Source organism: Teleopsis dalmanni, chromosome 1 (genome assembly GCF_002237135.1).
Source record: "Teleopsis dalmanni isolate 2A chromosome 1, ASM223713v2, whole genome shotgun sequence".
Taxonomy (NCBI): Eukaryota; Metazoa; Arthropoda; class Insecta; order Diptera; family Diopsidae; genus Teleopsis; species Teleopsis dalmanni.
In genome coordinates, this window is record NC_051846.1 from 182,996,674 (window position 1) to 183,020,013 (window position 23,340).

Genomic DNA, 23,340 nt, shown 5'->3' on the forward strand with positions numbered 1-23,340 from the left:
AGTGAATTGCAACAACACAAATTTTTTTTATTCAATTAAATTTTTTTATTATTCAATCAAATCAAAAGAAATAAAAATTTTGTTATTGCAATTCTCTACTGTTAGAAACATCTCTATAATTATTTGTTTAATAATATTTTATTTAATATTATTTCTAATTTTATTAACTTTTATTTAATTTCTTATTATAAGATTAATATATATAGTACAATACCGATTGTACAAAATGGTATATGTATGTATGCATGTATCGTATGTATATATATATATATATGAAACAAATTTTTAAACCTACAGGGAACGTATTATAAACTATTATTATCAGCTAAGGTTTTGATCTCATAGGAAATGTAATAAAGAACTTAGATATTCGTGAATGAATTGCTACATAATAAGTGTTTTGAATATGTAAACCAAATATCAAATATCGATTGTATACATCTAAATATATATTGGAGAATACAAAAATAATTTGTTAGATAAATTTTTTAATCCTTCTTGGTAATATCCCATGTAGACATTATGCTCTACAAGTTCATCTACTCTTAGGTCTTCTTTCCCAAAATGTCTGTCCGATATCATTAGCATAGGTATAAAAGATATTAGTCGCTCTATATAAATGCAATAAATCGGTTTTCCAGTCTAAAAAATGATTTCTTGCAACAGTTAGGATCTCCATATAATCTGTGGTATCACAATCGACACATTTTTGGAATATAAGATAGCCAAACTGACGTTCACTGTGGTTTTCCAGTTTCTAAAATAGTTTCTTGGAGCAGTTAGCGTATTCACATAAACCACAATATCGTAATCGATATATTTTGGGAACCTAAAGAAACCTAACTAACTTACAAAGTGTTTTTCCAATCAAAAATATAGTTTTTTGGAACAGTTAGCGTGTCCATATAAACTGTGATATCGGCTTAGTCCCATTTTTGGACCTAAGTGAGCCTAATTGACTGTTTCTTCTTTCATTTAAAAACATTAAATGTCAGTAATCGACAAAATAATTAAATAATATACAAAAATAAACTGTGTTTAATGATCATGGGATCAATTGTAATTATATCTTTATTTGTTTCGATAGAAAGTGTAAATATGTACAAGTCTTCCGTAGAAGGAAACAGAATCTTTCTTTTTATGAGCTACGCAGGTTGATTTTAAAACTTCAATTCTTTTAATCGATAGAAGACTCTGCCGACTCTTTGTTTACCATTCACGCAATCTGGCTTTAGGATATAAACTTTTCTAAACTATAGAATTCTACATAATGCTACAGAATCCTTCTTCATCAACCTCGTTAGTTAGTTTTGAAACTTGAATTTTAATAACCGGGTGTGTGGTCATAAATCGACAGTATATAAGCGCTACTTTGACAGAAGGTGGAAACTCTGCGATCACTAAAATTAACCAAATCAATCAAGCAAAATCCTTTCAACAAAACTACTTTTTTTTTAAATTTAATACATTTTGGTTTTTTATTTTTATATAAGAGTATGTGTGATAGCACATTTTTTTACATATTTTTGTTCATATTTAAAAAAAATATTTACATTTTAAGAAGAAGCAGTATAAGCAAAATACGAGAATTATCACAAAAAATAAAAAAAAAACATTAATTATTTATAAGAATAGTTTAAAAAAATAAAACTTAAATTCATAAAAACATAACATTTATAAGTGATTTTTTGGAATATTTTCAGTTTAAGAAACAAAAAGCAGATACTTAACCCTAAAACGAAAACGAATATCAGTTGACTTACTTAACTACCGCCAAATAGCTAATGTCTTTTTGGTAAGTATTTTTGCATAAAATTCCTAAATTAATATTAAATTCTAATTAATTGTAAATATGAACTTAAAATTAATAATTGTGATGATCTAAATGAGTAGTTGATGAAGTGCTAGGAAGTGCAATATTTGGAGGACTTAGCACCTAATTTGGAATACGCCTTTTTAACGCCGGTAACTCAACAAACTAAACGTTCATTTTCATTGAAAATATGTTCATAATTTTCGATCAATACTTTTGCCAGTGTATTCATGCGACCGATGTCGAATTCAATTTGATTGGCGGATAATATGCAAGGACCCCAGACAATGGCCAGATTTGATGCAGGCATACGATTCTGTGAACTGCAGGCAGCAACGCTAATGGGTGTTATTATATTATTAATTAATAATTAATTTTATTAAATATCAACTAACTTACTTTGTTAGATGTTTGATGAGAAATTTTAATGTGGAACGATTTGGTTCACGCATATCATCCAGTGCGTCACGTAAACTTTGTATGCCCGCTGGATCACTTAAATTACGTCCAAAACGTTCGTAAGACTCTTGTGGTATTAATGGTGCACCCAATTCTCTAAAGAATTGCTTTAGCAAACTCGTCAGTGTATGTATATCATCTGTGACCAACAATTTAGGATCATATATATAACTTTCGGATAGTTTTTGTTTGAGTTCATCGACAGAAACTTTATTGCCGGAAGCACGATATAAACCATCCTGTAGTATACAGTCTTTTCGTTCTATAAACTCAACACAATCTACTACAAAGAGAGGTACATTTGGATATGTGGTTAAGTTCAATTCCAATTGTTCTAAAGGTGCACCGAATATTGGATATTTCGGCTTCATACCATCCTCCAGGTAAAGACTAGTAGCTTCAGCGCGCCGAAAAATTCCACGACTTTTTTTCTCGCTCTTTGGTGAACGCATGTTTCTAAAGTAAAAGAAATAGAATTTTATTTTTTATTGAATAATTTAAAATAATAATATTTAAATTATATATATTTATTTAAATTTATTCATCAAATGATTTAAACGACTAACTTACAATTTAAACACGCCGCGTTGCACTGCAAAGAAAAATAAAAAAAATATTAATTAACTAAAAGTTGTTAAAAATATACTAAATTTATACACAAACTTAATTAACATATAATATATTTTATTTCTATTAGTATATCAAATGAGGAAACTTGCTATTTTTGTATATGAAGAGTTCTCCCATTTTTTTTTAAAGTCACTCGCAATTCTTCTGGCAGAAATCGTCGCTGACCGCTCGAAATATCTACTTAGTTTGTATCTCGAAAGCTAGTTAATCATTGCGGTTTTGCACACTTAACTCAATGCATCAGAAAATCCAAATATGTAAACCTACAGATACATTTATATATTGGAGTTTATTATGTGGTAGAAATAATATAACAAAACCCGATTTCATAATCGGAAATCGTGATTCACTGATGTTTATTTCTCATATAAAATTTCGATTAATTTATGCGAATCATTCTGAAGTTTCGCTTGAGCCTCGCTTATTCGTGCTCTCCAGCACACTTTTATTTATTTTTATTTTATATTGGAATAATATTTTTAATTGTGACGATTATATGAATGAATTTAAGCATTTCTATATGGATTGAAATACACATTCTCTTCTTTCAAAATAGGAAATGCGAAAAAAAACAACTGAAGACAAAAGCGTTTTACTGTGGGATTAGTAAACCTCATTGGAGTAAAGGCAAATTACGTGGTTTATTTAATTATTATGATTAATTATTATTGCAAAACAAAAAAAAAAACAAATTATATAAAACCAAAACTATAGGGTATTTTTAAGAAAGTTCAGAGAAGCCCTAAAGTGGTCAGTTACACAGCAGTTCTATAAAAAATGACAGTCATTGTCTGTCATATGAATATAGTATATCTCACATTCATAAATTCAAATACGAAAAAAAACAATAATTCATGCTTTATTTCTAGATATATAGACGTTGAAAGTGACAAATTGGTTAATAAACTAACAAAAATAAGCTTACAGTTCATACTTGAACAACAATACATATAGACACGCATATCAATGCTTTAATATATTAGTCAGAATAAGGATCTGAAACATACTTCAACACAAAAAGAAACTAAAAAGTGATCACGATGACCTTGTCGTGTCTAGTTCGTCTAATACAAAACTATCCAATTTTATGCTCTCTTTCTCACGAAGAACTACTGAGACTACTGACAAAACATTATTTTTCGAACGTACAGAAAAAGAAGTGTTAATATCTTTGCAACTGCAAAGTAACCACGAATACTTATGAGTTATCAAACGAATGTCTACCCAATTTTCTTTAACTGTAGAATAATGTTTGACTCACCAAACAGACATTATATTACAAACACACAGAGGAACAGATGTCAGACTGCAAACTAACTACTGTTACTTAAGGGATGTCAGATAAGGAGCTAGTCAGTTTTTAGCTCTCCTCTCCACAAAAAAACAGTAGAATAATGACGGACTCTTTAATGACACAGTATCTTTAAAACAGAAGAAGAAAAACAGAAGAATAGTAAGATATCAAGGTCCTTACAACTGAAAGGTAGACATTAGTTACTTATGCACCATGTAACTCGTAACCTCGGCGGACATATGCCGGAAATTATATTCAAAAAATAAATCCCATGAAATTAGATAACTTCCATGTACCTCAATTAACGATTTTTCGTCATTTTGCTACCACATTCCTCGCAAGAACCCTAGTATAGAAGAGTAGAGAGTAAATCCATTCTGTCGAGTTTAGTTAATTTAATAGGTCTTTCGTCTTCACCGATGAACAGTCTGATAAATTATCAAAGAAATAATGACGGATTCTTTAACGACACATTATCCTGAAAACAGAAGAAGAAAAACAGAAGAATATTAAGATGTCAAGGTCCTTACAACTGAAAGGTAGACATAGTTACTTATTACTGATCTAACAAAAGAAATTGGGGTCTCTCTCTCTGTAACTTCTGTTACTTAAGGGATATCAAATAGGGAGCAAGTCAGTTTTTTGCTGTCAAACTCCAACAACCAGTCTTCACAAACAATCAAACGATATAATCAGTATTCATATCAGTAGTACTTGATATATTTTCAATGATTTTGGTGTACTGGTATATTTTCCATCAGATATATAAAGTTGGTTTTATTTTTAGCTTTTTATATCTTATTTATATACATCAGCTTATCTTTTCTCTTTCCCTTTTCGTTTTAATATTAAATATTTCCTTATTCTTTATTCATTGTTTTCTTTTTCACTTTTCTATCTTAAATCTCCTACTTCCTTTTCTTTTTCTTTTTCATAAACCCTCATCTACATATCTTCTATTTGTTTCTTACTTGTTCCACTATTTATCCTTTATTTTTTTAAATTCTATTTTCGATTCTTTCTTACTCTTGCATCCCTCTAGCTGTATTATATCTTATATCTAAATATTATTTAATTTCTTTTCGTATATATCATTTATACTCACATTTATTGCGCATACGCTCCGCAATGGACTTCTTATCATCTTCATTTGGCAAGTCCACTAAGTTTCCAATGGAAGCACTTTTGAATCGTTGTAAAATACTCAGTTGTTGTGTTTGGCGGGTGTCGAGGTCATCTTTAATTTCTTGGGCACGTAAAATTTCACTTTCGGAAACAATCTAAAAACATATAAAGAATAATATATAATATATGCAGAAAATAAATTTTATAAATAAGTAATCTTTATATAAATTTAAAATTATATATTATTCGGTAGTTTAATAATATATCTATTAATAATATATCTATACTTATATATAACACAATATATAACTTTATATTTTGTATTATATTTTCTAAAATATAACTTTATTATTATATTAATAATGATAACTACAAAACTATTAAAATAATTGATAAAATATAATAATATAATAATAATAACTATAATAATAATACTATAAAAAATCGGAGCTGATAACCGTCCTGGTATTGTATTAACTAGTATTCTTACTGGTGTATGCGGATATTAGATACATCATAACATCTCAAACCAATAACAACAGCAGCAGATATATAGTTTAATATTTGGCAAACTTGACATTTACTTACTTTCATAGTTGTGCATACACGATTTTATGCAAAAACTAATCAAAAATTAGTCTGATCGAATGCACCATGTAACTCGTAACCTCGGCGGATATATACCGGAAATTATATTCAAAAAATAAATCCCATGAAATTAGATAACTTCCATGTACCTCAATTAACGCTTTGTCGCCATATTGCTACCACATTCCTCGCAAGAACCCTAGTATAGAAGAGCAGAAAGTAAATCCATCCCGCCGAATTTAGGTAATTTAATAGATCTTTCGTCTTCACCGATGAACCGTCTGATAAATTATCAAAGAAGTATCTTCCTAAGAACCTATATCTTCTGGACGCCAAAGCCGGGCATTCATAGAGAAAATGTATTATGATTTCTTTCTCCTGTGAGTTTTCACAACTTTTGCAGTGAGGAGGATTATGGGGAATGCGCAGTTTCTCTGCGTGAGTTCCAAATTAATTTCACATTATCAATGACCAGTAAGAACTGCTGTAAGCCTTGCAGTGTTCACGCGATCTCTTTTAATGAGTTGCGAGGAGCTATTTTTATTATAGGTGAGCCATGTTAACCTGGAGGTTTCACATGACTTAAGTGCTTTCCATCTATTATTGAACAGTTTGCAGAAAGTACGTATTTCTCTTAATATATACTGACTTAATAGGTATATATATTTCATTGCTTTCTAACATTACAACCCCGGGAATTGCAAAATGTCTAAGAAACATATATGTATATTATATTCAAGTGCTGTTTTGGGTATTTATCACAATTTGTATATATCCAGACAATGTTGAGTTGACCAGTTCGAAAAACACCTGGTAACTCCATCATTTCGAATAGGTACTGAGATTTTAATATATATTTGTGCTATAAAAAATATTGACGTAGTTTTAAACATTTACGTAGTATTATACGTTGAAATAATGAAATGAAAATTATTATCGGTTCAATAATTTTAAATGCAATTTTTAATGAAATATTAATATTAATCATTTTTAATTTAAAAAACGAAATTAAAACAAAATTTAATTACTGAAAGAGCTGATAATATTTTTAAGGTTGATAATTAAAAACACAACTTTTTCACTTTTAAATTTATGTTTCTCTAAATGTCAAAGTAAAACGATTGCCAAAAAAAATTTTAAAATAAGATACGAATATACTAGAAATACTAACTTTGTAAAATGAAATACATTTAAAAAGCAATTAACAAATTGGCAAAAAAACTAAATACGAGTAGATAAAGTGAAAAAAGCGCAAAACTCATTGCAACTGTCAATCTAAAATTTCGAAATAAATTTATTTTGGATTATTTCAATTTTTTAACGAATATTTCATTTGCCACACGAAAGAAAACGTTCAAAATTTAATCTAACAGATACATTTGTATGAGTACAACAACAAATACATTCCGACTCTCAGTGCGAAAACAAACTGAAGCGAAATGTTTACTTATTTCAATAAATTTTTTTGTAAATTTTTGTTTTTGTTAGATAAATTTTATTTCTGCGAAATTTAATCGATTTAACCTTGTTTTCGAAATTTTATTATTTAAAATTGCGGCGTTCAAAAAATTAACAAAAATAAATAAAACATTAAAGTTTTCTAAGTACATTTTTTAGTGCTTCTTGAATGCATATTATTATATGAATATAAACAAAAAAATTATATCATATAAAACTTATAGTGCAGATACTTATAGCTCACTGTCTTGAAAAAAAAAAATAAATAAATAAAATAATTGTTTAATTCAACATTAATGTATCTAATGTATGAATGTATCTTTTTGGCTCGACTTGTAGTAAACAAAAACAAAAAATAATACATAAAAGTTGAATAAACTTTTTTGCCCTCAACCATAAAATTTATGCTTATAAGATACACAATAAAATTGTTTATATTTTAATTTAATTTCATTTAATTTAAACATTTTTGTTTAGTTTTGTTGTTTTTAATTTATTAATTAACGTTTATTTATTGCCAAACGAGACTTGAGTCCAGCGAAGTCAAGTCATTTATCACCATTAAGGCCACTTTGGTTCGCCTTCTGCTAAATATTATTAAAAATGCATTAATTTACTATAAGCAAGCAAATCATCATTTGTCAAAATAATTTTATTTATCTTAATATTTCCATTAAAACGGGGATATTATTAAAAATGTTAATATATAATAGTTTATAATAGTTTATTTGGTAAAGGGTTTTTCATTTTGTTGACGATATTAAAAGTAGCTAAAGGGAAAAAGATAAATTTGTAAGCAGACCAAAAAATATCTTAATCGATTCTATATTTAAATTAATGTAACTATAAAATATAAACTGTAATATAATAAACTCTATAATATACTACTTTAAGTGGAAGGTGCACTAATAGATATTTTCAAAGACCACTGATGATAGATAGATATTTGGTGGTAACCAGAGCAGTGGTATGGTCGAATACCATACCAATGTATTAATAAATTTATTTAAAATTAAATTAAATTAAATTATTTACAAATTAAATTAAACTAAATATAATAATTGAACAGTAAAAGCAAAAATTTAAATTAATAAATTAAATTATATTAAATTAAATTAGTATCTAGTCAAGGCGCAAAAAGGGGTTTTGAAGAAACCTCGCAGTTAATAGAGAGTAAAAGTGCTCAGGTGCACCGACTCAACTAGTCTCAACATAATAATAGTATCTGGAGTATTTCCAAAAATGGAAAATAAAAATCAATAATGAAAAAACTAAGGCTCTGTTTATAATGCGTAAGTGAAAACAGAATCCGTTGAGAGTGAGAGTGGGTGATATGGTATTAAACTAGGAGCATAGCGTTAAATATCTCGGCAACACGTTCGACAAACGATTCACATGACTTAAACATCTTCAACTGAAAAGAATTAGCTGCGTCAAAATTCTTCATCACCTCCAACTGCTATTCAAAAATGAAAAACTCAATGCTAAGAACAGGAAACTGATATATAACCAAATAATTCGTCCGTCACTTCTATATGGTTGTGTAGCGTTTAGCAAAGCTTCAAACACTATTATTCGCCAACTAGAAATTGCACAAAGTCAGGCTCTGCGAAAACTTTTCAAAGCACCATGGTATATTAGGACGAATTACATCCTCAGGGACCTCAAGATTGATCCCATCAAAAAATACATAAAGGATAGAGCCCTGAAAATATTTACGAAAACTGACAGACTTACCAACACCCCGTTATCAAATCTCAAAATGGTTACAGGCTCCTCAGGGAGATTTGCAGATCTGAGATCAATTATTGCTTAGTCTGATGAAGTGATAAACAATAAACCAGTCAAGACGTAAAGAGGGATTTTAAAAACACCTCGAGTTAAGAAAGAGTAAAAGTGCTCAAGTACACTGGCTCAAAAAGCTTCAGTATAATTAATTAATAAATTAAATTATATTAAATTAAATTAGATTAATTTAAATCAAAAAGGATTCAATAGCGATTTTGGGATGTGAATTTTGAGATTTTATAGTGTTTGTATTTAAAAATATGTGTAATGCAATTTATTGCATTTTAACTTTGACTATTTAAAATGCATATTTCAAGTAAGTCCAGCACTGACAGTATGCATAAGTGAAAACATTTTCACCTGAAGAAAAATATTCTTAACTCAATAAAGAAAATATGTTTCTAAAGCCACAGTCCCGTAGCCAATCGTCTTCACAGTCATTAAGCGTTTCGAATAGTGGCAATGACCTCGGATTAGTACCCTCGGAAGTACCCCTCGGATTACAATACCAATAAAAAGTTTTACTTTGGAATTAATTTTCTTATTCTTATTCTTGTATTTAGAAATGAATGAGTTAATTTTACATTGAGTACGTTTTTAAGATGTCTAACGTCTTCCTTTAGTTTTAAATGATTTTGAGGATTTTATTGATCAGGTTTTGCACTTCATTATCTTCGGCACATTGTCTTTGAAGCTTTCAAACCATATTAATCCGTTCTTGAAGAATAGGTTCCTAACATAAAATATTTTTTTTTTTTAATAAAGAAAGCATAACATTTTCTCTATTTTAATTTGTTTTTTTTTTTACATTTACAAATTATTTTCTTTAGATGGAATGATGTAGAAAAATAATTTTATTTTTTTATGATCTAATAAATTAGAATTTGCATAATAAGTCGAATGAATTAAATCAGTTTTGAGTAAGAATTAGAATACAAAATATGAAATACATAAAATTGTAACAGTCAATAAAGAATGGATTATAATCAAGAGCATGAATATGAATCGTAAATAAAAATTAGTTCATTTTGATTATAAAAGCTCAAGAGTTAACCTTCAAAACTTGTGTTCATTGTAACGGACAGCCCATTAATTTGACAATAATGAAAAAGGTGATCCAACCAGAGTCTATTGTACTTTATACTACATATATTGTACTTGAATAAATTATATATTTTTTTCACTTTATTACTAAATGAATCTGAACGCAATGACTGCAGAGAATCACAAACAAAAAATATCATAATGTTAGCAAATTGATTCAATTGAACTTCACCCAAATAACAAAATATCACACAAAATTAAATTAAAATTAAATTAACAAAAAAAAAATTAAAAAAAATATTAAATAAATGACAACGAAAGTTTAAATCAAAGGCAGTATTATTATTATTATTGAAAGCCAAGATATATCACATCTGGTTTATGTACTAACAAAACTACCTAGATTAGGTTAGATTATACCGGCGATATCTACAGGATCCACTTAAGTCTATTGGCCCATTTGTGTTGCCGTATAGAGAGAAAAACTCAGCGTTTAAAGCCCACCTAGAACCTTTGGCGAAGCTTAGAATGCTGTTTAGTAGCAGGTCTTATAATTGATCAAGAACCTCAAGGAAGGGGGCTCCTAAAGTATTAAGTTACTGCTGTGCATGAGTTGGACAAAGACAGAGTAGATGAGATCCTCAAGAAAGGGGGCTGCTAAAATGATAAGTCGCTGCCGTGCATAAGTTGGGCAAAAAAAGAGTAGATGAGATCCTCAAGAAAGGGGGCTCCTAAAGTGCTCTGTTAAAGAACAGAGTAGATGAGAGGCACTCTCATCAACTTTCTCACAACTGCAACAGGTATGATTGAAAGGGAGATTCAATCTTCTAGCATGGTTCCCTAGTTTGCAGTGAACTGTAAGTAAACTTACCATAAGACTGATATCTCTATGGAGCATCTCAATGAGAATATTGGATTTCTTTTTAGTGGAAAGTAGCCAGATTGCATACAAATGCCTGTATATCGATGAGTCTTCCCATCTTTTATTAAAAATTTCAACACAGAGAGAACTCAGTAATAACGACAAAGCCACCTAAGTGGATAAACCTTTGTCGGAGGAGATCACTCACAAAGAATGTCAGCTTTGAATGACATATCTCAGTGTAGGAAAAACCCACAACCTCTAAAAAAAATATGACTACACAAAATATAACTGTAGAAAACCACTGTATAAATAATTTTACTGTTAATTATATTTTATAAAATATTAAAATAATTTAAAAAAAATTTAATTTCACAAAAAAATTAATTAATTTACTCAAATTGTAAATTAATTCTTTTAAAATTTTTTTTAAACATTTTTTAAAGTATCTCAAAACATTATTGACTACGTGCAGAATTTCAGATTAGCAATGCAAAGATAACGAAGCAGGCTTCCAGCTTCGAAAGTATGTCTCACATGTCGCATTCAAAGGAAAAGCTGCGTCATCCGCTGCAGTACATCGCGTTTATTTGTTTGGGACGACAGAAGGCAACGCATTTTGCACCTTTAGATATTTCGACTTTTATTCTTTTATTGCCAGAAATGCATCTGAACAAATACCTGCACATTTGACTTTATCTGTGTTATTCTTTTCGACATTCATAATTTTTTTTTTATTTTTTTTTTTTTGTCATGGGAGTTTTGTAGGGTTAACGCACTTTGTTGGATTTTTATTATTCATAAAAGACCAGAAATTCATTTCGTATTTGTTTGAGAGTGAATACCTCTTATAGGAGGAGCAGCAATAGCAGCAAGGTTTGTTGACAGATTTTTTGCCGGGTGTGACTTTTTTTATATTTATAAAAATATTAAAAATTTTTTAATTTATTATTTTTTATTTTTAAATATATAAATAAAATGGTTTATATCATATTCTTTAAGCACAATTTTTTTTTTAAGCACAATTTTATTTTAAGTAGAATTTTTTTTAAAGTACAATTTTTTTTAACAGTTCTTGGTATTGGGTTTGGTGTTCTATAAATATTTTTATTTCTTGGTGTGATATCAGTAAAATAAACTTTAAATGGACACGGAACTTTGATAAAGAATAAAAAAATGCAATTTAACTTAGTTACATGTTATTTTAAATATAAAAATGACACAAATTTGTTTAAGATAATGGCTGCATTCGGTCGTTGCGCTTTATTTAAATTTTTAATTTCTTAATAAATATTCACATTTATAAAAAATTTAGTTTGATTGATGAATCGTATAAGATTTTTTTTTGAGAAAACATAATATTTCACAACATTGATATGTCAAAAAAAAACTTTAGCCAAACACTTTAGCAAAAGATTTTAGTAAGAGACTTTAATAAGAGACTTTAGCTAGAGACTTTTGCTAGAGACTTTAGCAAGCGACTTTAACGAGAGACTTTAGCAAAAAACTGTAGTAAGAGACTTCCGCAATAGACTTTAACAAGGGGCTTTAGCAAAAAACTGTTGTAAGAGACTTTAGCAAGAGACTTTAACGAGAGCAAAACGAGTAAAAAACTGTAGTAAGAGAATTTAGGAAGAGACTTACTGTTTTTTACCGCACTTCAAAGCGGCCGAATGCATCTAATAATATTTATTAATTAAATATTAATTAACCTTTCATGTTTAAACAAATTAATAAATAAATAAGTGAATCACAATGAAACTAATTTTTTGAAAAATACTTGCAATATTTAGATAGCTACGTAGGTAGGTTGTAGTGGCAGTTACATATCCAAGAAAGCCCACTTGAGCTCAAATAATGGCACATTGATGCACCACAGGAATAGTGTTGATTCGTACATAGACTAAAAGGTGAAATCTCCTGATTTCTTTATTAGGTCACTCAATAGATCTTCAACTTGCTCCTTATCTCCAATCATACTAATTTAGAAATAACTACACTACAAATACATTTTAACATAACATTTTCTACAACCGTTTTTCTGAAGAAGGAGTCATAAAATTCCCAAACATGCTATAAGAGACCAAAAAAAAAAACTAAAAGAAAAATAATTGATATTATAATATCAATAATAGTATTCACATTGATGCTTTATCAACAAATGGGGATGTACCAAATAAAAGTCACTGAACAGAGCATGATATTTAGTTTAAAAAAGTCACATTTTTAAATTCTTAGAATTAATATAATCTTAAAACATGAATTTACAGTAACAATTAGCAGTATCTAATATATAGATATTTACATATATATAGCTACAAATTTATTCAATTTGAATAATAAAATAAAATGCAATTTATGTTAATATATTTATTTTGAATTAATAAAATATTTATTAGGAACAAACTAGAATTTTTAGTTATAGATATGGGCATAGAACACCAATTATTTTAATTTAAATGTATAATACGATTTTTTAATCACATATACGAATGCTACGAGTATATATATATATATTGAAATAAAAAAAACATTTTCAGTAGAAAACAGAATAGTAATCATATGTTATATATATTGATATAAGTTATATTAATTTAAAAATTGATTGATGAATCGTATAAACAAAAAACCTTTTTAATCGAGTCAACAATTGTCTAAATAAAATATCTCACTAAGTTGTTGAAAAGATTTTGAAGGGTATGGTGACACATTGTGTTGCCAAATAAAAGTTCGAATCCCTTTTAACTTTTGTAGCATGGGACGATCTTCAAGGGTAGGTCCTATAGTTGTATACTACTCCAACAAGCAACTCTCATATTTTAAGTATTATTAAATATAAGTTTGTCATTATATATATTTTATATTGGGTAAAGATTAATTATTTTATTATAATATTTATTATTTTATTAATATTTTATCTTTTTATTTTAAATTTACTAAAAATACAAATAATTCTTTTATTTTTCTATGAATGAAAAATATTGTAGCAAGTTCTTTAGAACAAAGCTACTTGATTTAACTAAAATGCAACTAATTTTTCCAATAATTTAGTTAAAATTATGTATGACTGCATCACATCTACTTTAGGCTGCTTATTTTTTTCACAAAATTAAATTAAATTATAATATATTTATATAGTCAAAGACTGATTTCTTGTTTTATTTTATGGTGATCGCCTTTTTAGACGTTTGCATTCTTAGAATAAATTAATCATTTTTAGAGCGTATTTAATAATAATTAAAGAATTAGATAATCGTTTGAAATAAATCAAGGTTAATAATATCAACTCAATGTAATTTAATTATAATTCATACATAATACACTGACACACATAGTGCTTTATTTGATGTGAGTAAGATACGATACTACTTTCCATTAGTACTTAGATTGATTAGATTAGAAATTTTATTTTAGATATTATTATATTAAAAATAATACTGCTTATATCGTACGACATAAACATAATAATATAGTTTAAAAATAACTTGTATTTTTATTATTAATACTTGCTTCATTAATCAACCAGTTTACAGTAATGTAATATAATAGGTGTAATACAAAGAAATCCATTATTTTTACATGAAATTGATGGATTATTTACCATAGTTTACCATTATTTACTATACTATACTTTTTATCAATATATAACATTTATTATTTATTTACAAGTATTTATTAATAAATATTAATAAACATTTTTAAATATAACAATATAAATAGTATAAATTCCGAACTATAGATAAAAATATCAAACCTTGATAATTCTGTGTGGAAGGTGTAAAACCAGACATACCTTTTAAAACTATACATATCTTTTTGTTCATATATATTATACATTCTTTTAATATATATTACATATATTTAGAATTGCAATAAAAATATGTATATGTTTTGGAAAATAATTTCTTAATGATATTAACACTTGAAATTGAGAACTTCTCTTAAAGCTGTAGAGAAGTAAAGCGATATATCGTACTTGCGGACGATCGTACTTACTTAGTACTTATCGTACTTACAAGTTTTTTTCCTAATGTGAACATGGATTTCTAAAGACAAGATATTTGCAAAAATAACATGGAAAAATATCTAAAATCTAATCAATCAAAAGCTATCTATGTATGCTAATGATAAGTGAGAATTATTGTTAAGCCGGCTTCGCTGACTTGGTCAAGCCGTGCGAATGGAAGAAAGTGTTCGAAAGGTGTTTGATCCGGTACCCGTAAGTGGAGCACGCGGTAGATATGTTAACGTTCGCATCTTCGATGGAAGAATCAGGTAACCAACGATTTGGCGGCACTGGATACTACCAACTGGCGAGAGCAAGCGACCGATCGCGCTGGTTAGCGGAGGCTACTCGAAATCAGATTCTCACTTTTCATATATAAGTATATTGAGAAATATATATATAGAATTCATATTATTATATTATAGTCATAGAATATATACTATTATAAAAATTATTATAAAATTCGGTGCTGACATGTCACTACGGAAATGCATTCAATAAGAATTGATCGACCCTTTAACGATTTTTGTCGCGACTGTGGCTATGTGAATGAGAAGAAAATTTACATCAAGTAGCAGTGCACTACATTGACTAGAAGTAGATTTAAAATCTTTGGAGTCCAATAAGAATCAATAAGAATTGATCAACCCTTTAACGACTTTTGTCGCAACTGTGGCTATGTGAATGAGAAGAGATTTGTAGTTTACATTAAGTGTCAGTGCACAACATTGCCTAGAGGTAGATTTACAATCTTTGGGGTCCCTTTTCTAACTGATATTCGGTTAAAACCGGACATTTTTGCCGATAAAAGAATAATTTTTAAAACTGATCTCTAAAATATGTATACATAATTTATATATTTAATTTTTGTATGCAATTTTTATAAATACTTTTTATACTTATATTGCTTATAGACAGTACCTAGTCTGTCTATAATATAATTGTTCTAGTAATACACAGTATCTCTTACTTAAACTTTGTTATCATTTACATCATAATGATGTGAAATATGAAAAAAAATTTATGAGTTGAAGTACAATTTTTCATCTTTGTTTAATTTAAATTATATTATTGTTGAGGTTACTCAAGAAAAACCACTTAAAAATCCCCAAAGAGTTCATGCTATCTATAACAATGGGACCACTAATAATGCAAACAAAATCTACAAGAAAATAAACTGGAAAAAACGCTTAAATTTCGTCTGAAATATTTCATGCCATTGTTGTAAAGTAATTAGCACTTTATCTTATTTTCTCAAGATACAAATTTATTTATCATTAAATTATTTAAAAATGAATTAACAACGCAATAGAGAGATGTTAACAGTCACACTTGATTCCAATTGTCAAAAGTAAAGCCATGAAATGGAAAGTGTATCTATGACCAAAAAGTTCGGATGCATAATTAATATGAGAGAAAAAAAATTGTAAAAAATCCTAATTTATCTACACCATACATAATTAACTTTAAAGACAATAGCTACGTTTACTATGAACTCACAATGCACTTACCATATCTTCTTCATCTTCCAAATAGTTCACATCCAAGAGTAGAAATTTCCATGCCTGCACGGAATCTGGCAGCGAAGGCTTTATTAATACTTTATTATCGTTGACTATTGGCACTGGTGGAGCTTTGCGTATAACAACACTTTCACTTGCCGTTGACAGGGACTTTGTAACACTAGTGGTACGTGGCGGTGGCATGGGTGAGCGTACAGACTTTGGCGGTGATTTCCCTATGCCACTGTCATCAGCAATGTCAACGTACGGTGGCGACGACGACGATGACGGCGATGACGACGATGACGACAACGGTGTGGTGTTAGTCTTTTGCGTCTGTTCAAAATGTTTGGCAAAGTAAAACGATGAATTTATGCGATCGTAATCGAAAATAATTGCACGTAGCTTTGGTTCGGTAAGACTATAAAAAATGCCAATATTTCTAAAGAGATGGTGCGTTAAACTGGCGCTAATTGTTGATGCCAAAGTTGCTGTGCTGCTGCCAAAACCGGTAACGGTGCTGCCAGTAGCTGTGCTGTTGCTGCTATACGTTGAACGTATAGTGCCATCATTTAAGCTGCAACCATCCGCTGTGGAATTATTATTGATATGTGTGCTAAACATGAATTCATCGTCCGTCTCCCATTCACCATGATCGTCCACATTTTCTGAGATTAAAATGGCTGGCATAACGGATGAATCACGCGCATCTGCGTCTATGTCTGCATCATTATAACGTTCTTGGGCTTCCCCAACAGTTTTAAACTTCCAAATTGGTTGATAGATGCCATCATCATCATCACCTTCATTTTTATTTGTCATATTTTTGGCATTACCAGTAATGGGATTATGTGTGGGATTATTAGTATTTGCAGCAGGCACAGTCATATCAACGCTTATGGAGTTATTAATGTTGGGGGTAGTAGTAGAATTAGACGTAGGTGTTGTCACACACTGCGCTTCTGTGACTTGAGTATTATTAAGAAGTTCGCGTGGTGGTGGACGTGGTGGTATTATATTTATACTTGTTGTATTGGTTAAGACTGTTTTTGGATCTCTGGCAGGCACTTGTGGTTTGGTAAAACTTTTAGAAGAAACTAATTCACTTGCTGTTACTATATCATTTGTATTTGAATTTGTGCTAGTTTTCTCTACAAGTATTTGTTCTTCTTCTCTATTTTCAATATGGCTTTTATCAACTTCACTTATAATTGCATTTTCTTTAACACTTGCACTACTTAAAGTCCTCTTTTTTTCAAGTGTCTTACAACTTTCTTCAACACTCTCTGACTCTTTCAACTCAACACAGTTGTCAACACTGTTTGGCACATTCTTCTCAGCGCTTGCCACATTTACTGTGTCATTAATTGAATTTTGGTCTATAATTTGTTCAGTAGCGGAAACATTAGCAGCCGTCACGTCTGTCTGAACATTTCCGTCGTCCCGACTTATTGCTTTCGACACTAAAATACACTTAACAACTGTTGTTGTTGTTGTTGTTGTAGTTGTTGTGGCTGCTATTCTTGTTATTGATGGCGTTTTAGTTTCTTCTAAGGGCGCCAAATTATCTTTCTGGACTATCTGTTGACAAGTATAAGTGTGAAAACGTTTATACCAGCGCCGCAAACGTACGATCGAATATTGTGCACACTTCACACGATATGGCGACACTTGGGTAATACAATATAAAAATTCTCGCAATGGCTTATCATGAAAAATTACAATTCTATTTAAACTGGCCGATAACGCCAGCTGGCTAAGTAGCGTTATATAATTAAAAATATGTGCATCTATGGCTAATGTAGCACCAAATGACCAACTGTTTGAAGACACAACACTACTACTACGATCAGTACTCGCAAGGATTGTGGAATTTTTAAATTTTGGCACTAAATCATTCAAATTTTTTAATGTACATTCATTTATTGCATTGGCGATATCGCACCGTTCCACACACTCACTTCCATAAACGCTACCGATTTTATTATTCACTTCCTGAGATTTTGATTTCTCACATTTATTTTGAGATTCTTCTTCAACGGCTTCAACTGTTGTTTCGCGTTGCAAAAACGTATCGAAAGCACACAAGATATCGTTTACGAAATCCGAATCGCGCTCGTATATACCGCAACGCCTATCAGACGTTGTTATTGCTTGACGTGCTGCACGACGACTGGTAAAACCTTGCTCAGCGCCAACTGTGTGTAGCTGAGTGTTTGCAAATTCTGCTATTTTTGGGCTAACTGAGGCTGTACTGAGTTGAGCAATTTCTGCTACTGGTGTTGCTGGTGTTGTTGTTTTAATATTGCTCATTTGTTGATTTAGATAATTAGTGTTAGCATCGTTGTTGTTGTCTTTTTGTTTTTGTATATTTTTACATTTATTTTGAGTATTTGCGTTGTTGTTGTTTGCTATTTTACGATATTCATTGTTATTGTTATGGTTATTTATGCTATTATTGTTGTTATTGCTATTAAGAGTAACACTATCGTTGTTGTTGCTATTGTTATTGTTGTTGTTGGTATTGTTTACATTAAGTAAATCATCAGTTTTCAGGTAAATTGCTTGTCGTTTTGCACGCTGCTGCCTTGTTTTTGTTTGTTCACCACCACCAACAGCGGCATATCTACGCTGTTGTTGTTGTTGGTGTGTTTGTTGTTGTTGTTGCTGTTGTTGCTGCTGCATTTGTCTTGCCAATAAATTACATTTAAATTCATGTACCATTTGAGCAACAGGTGATCTCTGGTAGAATTCTTGTTGTCTTACGTTCACTTCCCTATATTCTTCTTCTTCTTCTTCTTCTCCTTCAAATAAATAAGTATAATTTTGTCTTCTCAGTGTTGCAATTTCATCATTGCTTAAATGATATTTATCGTTAGCGTTGTTGTCACAATACTCGTCGTGGTCGTCACTATAACTAGTAAATACGTCACTATTATAGAATTTCTCTAACTTATCGTTGTCAATATTTTGACAATTAGTCACTAAATTATTCTCGCTAATTGCCTGATTAAAACAATGTTTGGCGCCGTTGTTGCGTATACCGTCGTAGTCGTAGTCGTAGTCGTCGTAGTCGTGGTCGTCGTTTACACCGGAACCACCGTTTGTGTAATAAATCAGTGTATTCTTCGCGGGTATACTTTTCGGTGTGCAATGGCCAATGTTATCATCGAGCGTTGTACCCAAACAATGATAATTGTGTATTTCACGTCGCAGTGATGTCATCCAATTGCAAACGCTCTCGCTTAAATAAAGCGAATATTTTTCTGTTTTATTGCGCCCAATTGAACTCGTATTATTCTGACTGTTAGCGCTACTGTTATTCAGTGTATTTGTACTACTCTCGGTACTTTGGGAAGTTGTGCGTAAGAGACGCGGTTTGGATATACGCGGTCGCTTCACAAATCTTCCGTATTTTTTACAATTTTTTAATTTTTGTTTTACGCTTGCATCCAAACTATTTACACTTGACGCTGCTGTTGGTATTGAATTAACTGTTGTTGTTGTTGCGGTGTTGGCTGTTTGCAGCAATTGATCATGTGATTGTGATAACTGTATTGGTAATACTTTTTCACTATTCACCACATCCTCCTCTGGTGTCTCTGGTGTACTTTTCAGCCTACCATATATATGTTGATCACTTGTACTCGTTTGTTTATTACGTTTTAATTGGCAAATACGTTGTAGATCAAATGTCTCTTGCGTGCGAAAGACGTTCTCATAACCATCGACATTATGTACGATTTCTAAACGTTTACGCGTATTCACCACCGCTGTTGTCTCATTGGGTTGTGTTACAGCAGTTCTTGCACGCTTTAATGAACCGATAAAACCGTGAAATAGACTTAGTTTGTCACGTTTATTGAACGATTTCGATTTACCTAATTTAGTATCTTTAGTTTGGTTACTTTTATCACTGTTTACAGCACTATCTATTGTCTTATCACTACTACTTGTTGCGTCTTTGGTTTCGTTACAATTATTCCAACTCTCATATGCTATGGGCACGTCACTCACACTGCAGCAAATGCATTCGTCGTCACTGTAAACCGAACCGCATTTATCGCATATGTTCTCATATATATTCGCACTGGTGTCGTCTGGGATTTCCGTTACTGTGCTTGCTTTTCGCACTTGCACACCATGCACTATGCATTCGCAAAAGAAACACAGATTTCCGCGCGCTTCGAATACCCCGTAACCGCAACCCCTGCACAAATTCTCATATATTGCACAATTCTTCTCGGTGCTGTGGAAAAATTTTTGCAGAAGTAGCGATTTACTTAAATTCAAATCAAATTTTAAATTTTCGTATTCGTGCTCCGCATTGGGCGTTTTTATGTAATTAATATCGCGCACAAATGTGTTCTTTCCCGCTTGGATTCTCTTAGAAGCGTCACATGTGACACGATCAGCACGGCACTCGTTATTAAATGACTCGCTTGTGTTATGAAAGCGTTCGACCATAGAGCGATCAATTTTTTGGTTACATTTGTTGTTGTTGTTGTTGTTATTTTTATTCTTGATATTATTGCTTTTATTGGCATTGTTGTTGTCATTCTCGTTGTAGTTGTAGTTGTTGTTGTGGTTGTTAGTATTATAGCTATTGGTGTTGTGTTGGTGGTTGTTATGACTGGAATTCTTGAAATTTTCTCGTTCGCTACTCACTTCAAGACATTCTTTTTGCTGTCGCTTAGGCATTTTACTTTTATCTTAAAGATACAATAAAACGCATTTACTTCAATGTATTCGAAATTTTTTTTTTTTTGGTTTTGTCATATATGTGTATATATTTTTTTTCTCTGGTTTTTCTCTTTTTTTTTTCAACACTTGTTTATTGATCTCTTTATTTGCCTTTGCTCTTTTACATTTTGTTTTTCACTCTCTGTAAATATATAACATTTATCACGATTTTTGTTTTGTTCACATTTTTTATGAATAAGTTATTGTTTGCACACTATACATTATTATTGATGTAATACACTTATTCCGATGTTATATTAAGTTCCTTACACACATTTATGATGAATTATTTTCTAACTAAAGATATTAGAGTACAGTAGAGACATATACGGCACATAAAACTAACCTGAAAGCAATCCAAAGTCAGATGGAACTTATAGGCAAATGACAAGAAATCGCTAATTGGAGTCAGTGTAAAATTATCTAGTGAACTGACACTATAACCACTGCTGATACATCTTGACGACAACTTTTTTTTGTACAGTAGAGATATATACGGTACATAAAACTAATATAAAAGTAGTCCAAAGTTAGATGGAACTTATAGGCAAATGACAAAAAACCACTAATTAGAGTCAGTGGAAAGTTATCTAGTGAACTGACTTTATAACCACTGCTGATATATCTTGACGACAACTTTTTTTTGTACAGTAAAGATATATACGGTACATAAAACTAATATAAAAGTAGTCCAAAGTCAGATGGAACTAATAAGCAAATGACAAAAAATCGCAAATTAGAGTCAGTGGAAAGTTATCTGATGAACTGACACTACAACCACTACTGATGGATCTTGACGACAGTTTTTTTTTAAAGTTGCCTAATCTACAGATGTTTTTTTCGTAAAGTTTCCTGATCTAAAGAAGTTTTCTGCTATATTTATATGTCGATATAGTCTGATTATTAAAACATTCAACATCAAAGTCGTAAATTTAATATAAAAATTTTTAACTATATATGTAGTTAGATATCTGGAGAACCTATTTCTATTGACTTAGAGTTCATGGTTGTATTTTCTGAGATGTTTTTAACATGGACTAACAGTTTTCCAGAGATATTAATTCGTTAATTCCAGAGATAATATCGTTTTAATATGGTAGCAATGAATATTAGACATATCCAAAGATCACCTTTACAAACAACTCAATGATAGTTGCATAATTATTTTATGTATTTATAAAATGCATACATTTTTTAATAAGGACGTATAATAATTGTTCTAGAAAATATATATATATATTTATATTAAAAGTTTAGACGTGAAAGCGCCAAGAACAGAAGAAGAGTCCTTTTGTACTAGTTTCACTGCTGATTACATAAAGCTCCTTAAAGCTTTGTAAATAAAGTCCAGAACTAAATCTAGAGAAGAGTTCTTAATAGAAAAATGAGTATATACCTCTATAGTTTGAGTGTCATTTAATACTGCACACATATATTGTATTGTATTGTACTATATTTTGGTGTGTTCGAACTTTAGTTATATCTAACACTGCGTCCAAGGATAAACTGCTGCATTCTATCTATAATTACCGAAGAATATCTTTCACTTTAATTATATCCAGAAAAGCCTTAATCTCTTTCAGACCGATGTTTGCCCACTCTGTTTTGTGGTTCAACTTATTGGGGAAAATTTATCTCTAATATTATATAAGAGTAGAACATTCTCCAATAAAATCTAAGACTGTTTTTTCTATACATAACCTGCTTTCGTCGGTAGTCGAGAGTTCTAGTCGCATCTGAAGTTTATTTCATATAGAAGACTGTAACCGGTTATCACGCCTATCATTGTTTCAAATCGAATCTGTTCAGATTTTGAAGATATTTGCTCTTCTTCTCTGAGCAGTTCGGTAGGAAGAGTTTTGTACAGCTAACATAGAACTTTCTCAATTGGAATACTTTTATTTAGCTGTAATGTTAAAGTCCGATTTGATTATATTTATGAAGTGATTTTTGCTTAGTTTCTAAACTACATAGAGTTTCCGACAAGAAGGAACAATAAAAGCTCTAGAGAGAATATATTCTAATTTT

At 30.3% G+C, this 23,340-nt stretch overlaps 1 protein-coding gene across 1 annotated transcript; it reads right to left on the reverse strand.

Moving 5' to 3' along the window:
• Positions 1–1,665: 1,665 nt before the first annotated feature.
• LOC119670618 lies at positions 1,666–21,387 on the reverse strand. Its single transcript, XM_038080950.1, has 5 exons — positions 16,579–21,387; positions 5,302–5,476; positions 2,843–2,864; positions 2,213–2,728; positions 1,666–2,151 (listed from the first exon to the last, which is right to left on the reverse strand). Exons 1-5 carry the CDS (start codon positions 21,268–21,270, stop codon positions 1,971–1,973), a joined length of 5,586 nt encoding a protein of 1,861 aa, XP_037936878.1. The 5' UTR covers positions 21,271–21,387; the 3' UTR covers positions 1,666–1,970.
• Positions 21,388–23,340: the final 1,953 nt, after the last annotated feature.

Bases quoted from the DNA above. Each gene is read 5' to 3' on its own strand.
- LOC119670618 (XM_038080950.1), bottom strand. From the start codon at position 21,270: ATGCCTAAGCGACAGCAAAAAGAATGTCTTGAAGTGAGTAGCGAACGA. The intron at 2,865-5,301 runs GTGAGTATAAAT...TTTTCTTTGCAG, and splicing joins GGAGCGTATGCGCAATAAAT to TGCAACGCGGCGTGTTTAAA. The intron at 2,152-2,212 runs GTAAGTTAGTTG...AACACCCATTAG, and splicing joins CTCATCAAACATCTAACAAA to CGTTGCTGCCTGCAGTTCAC.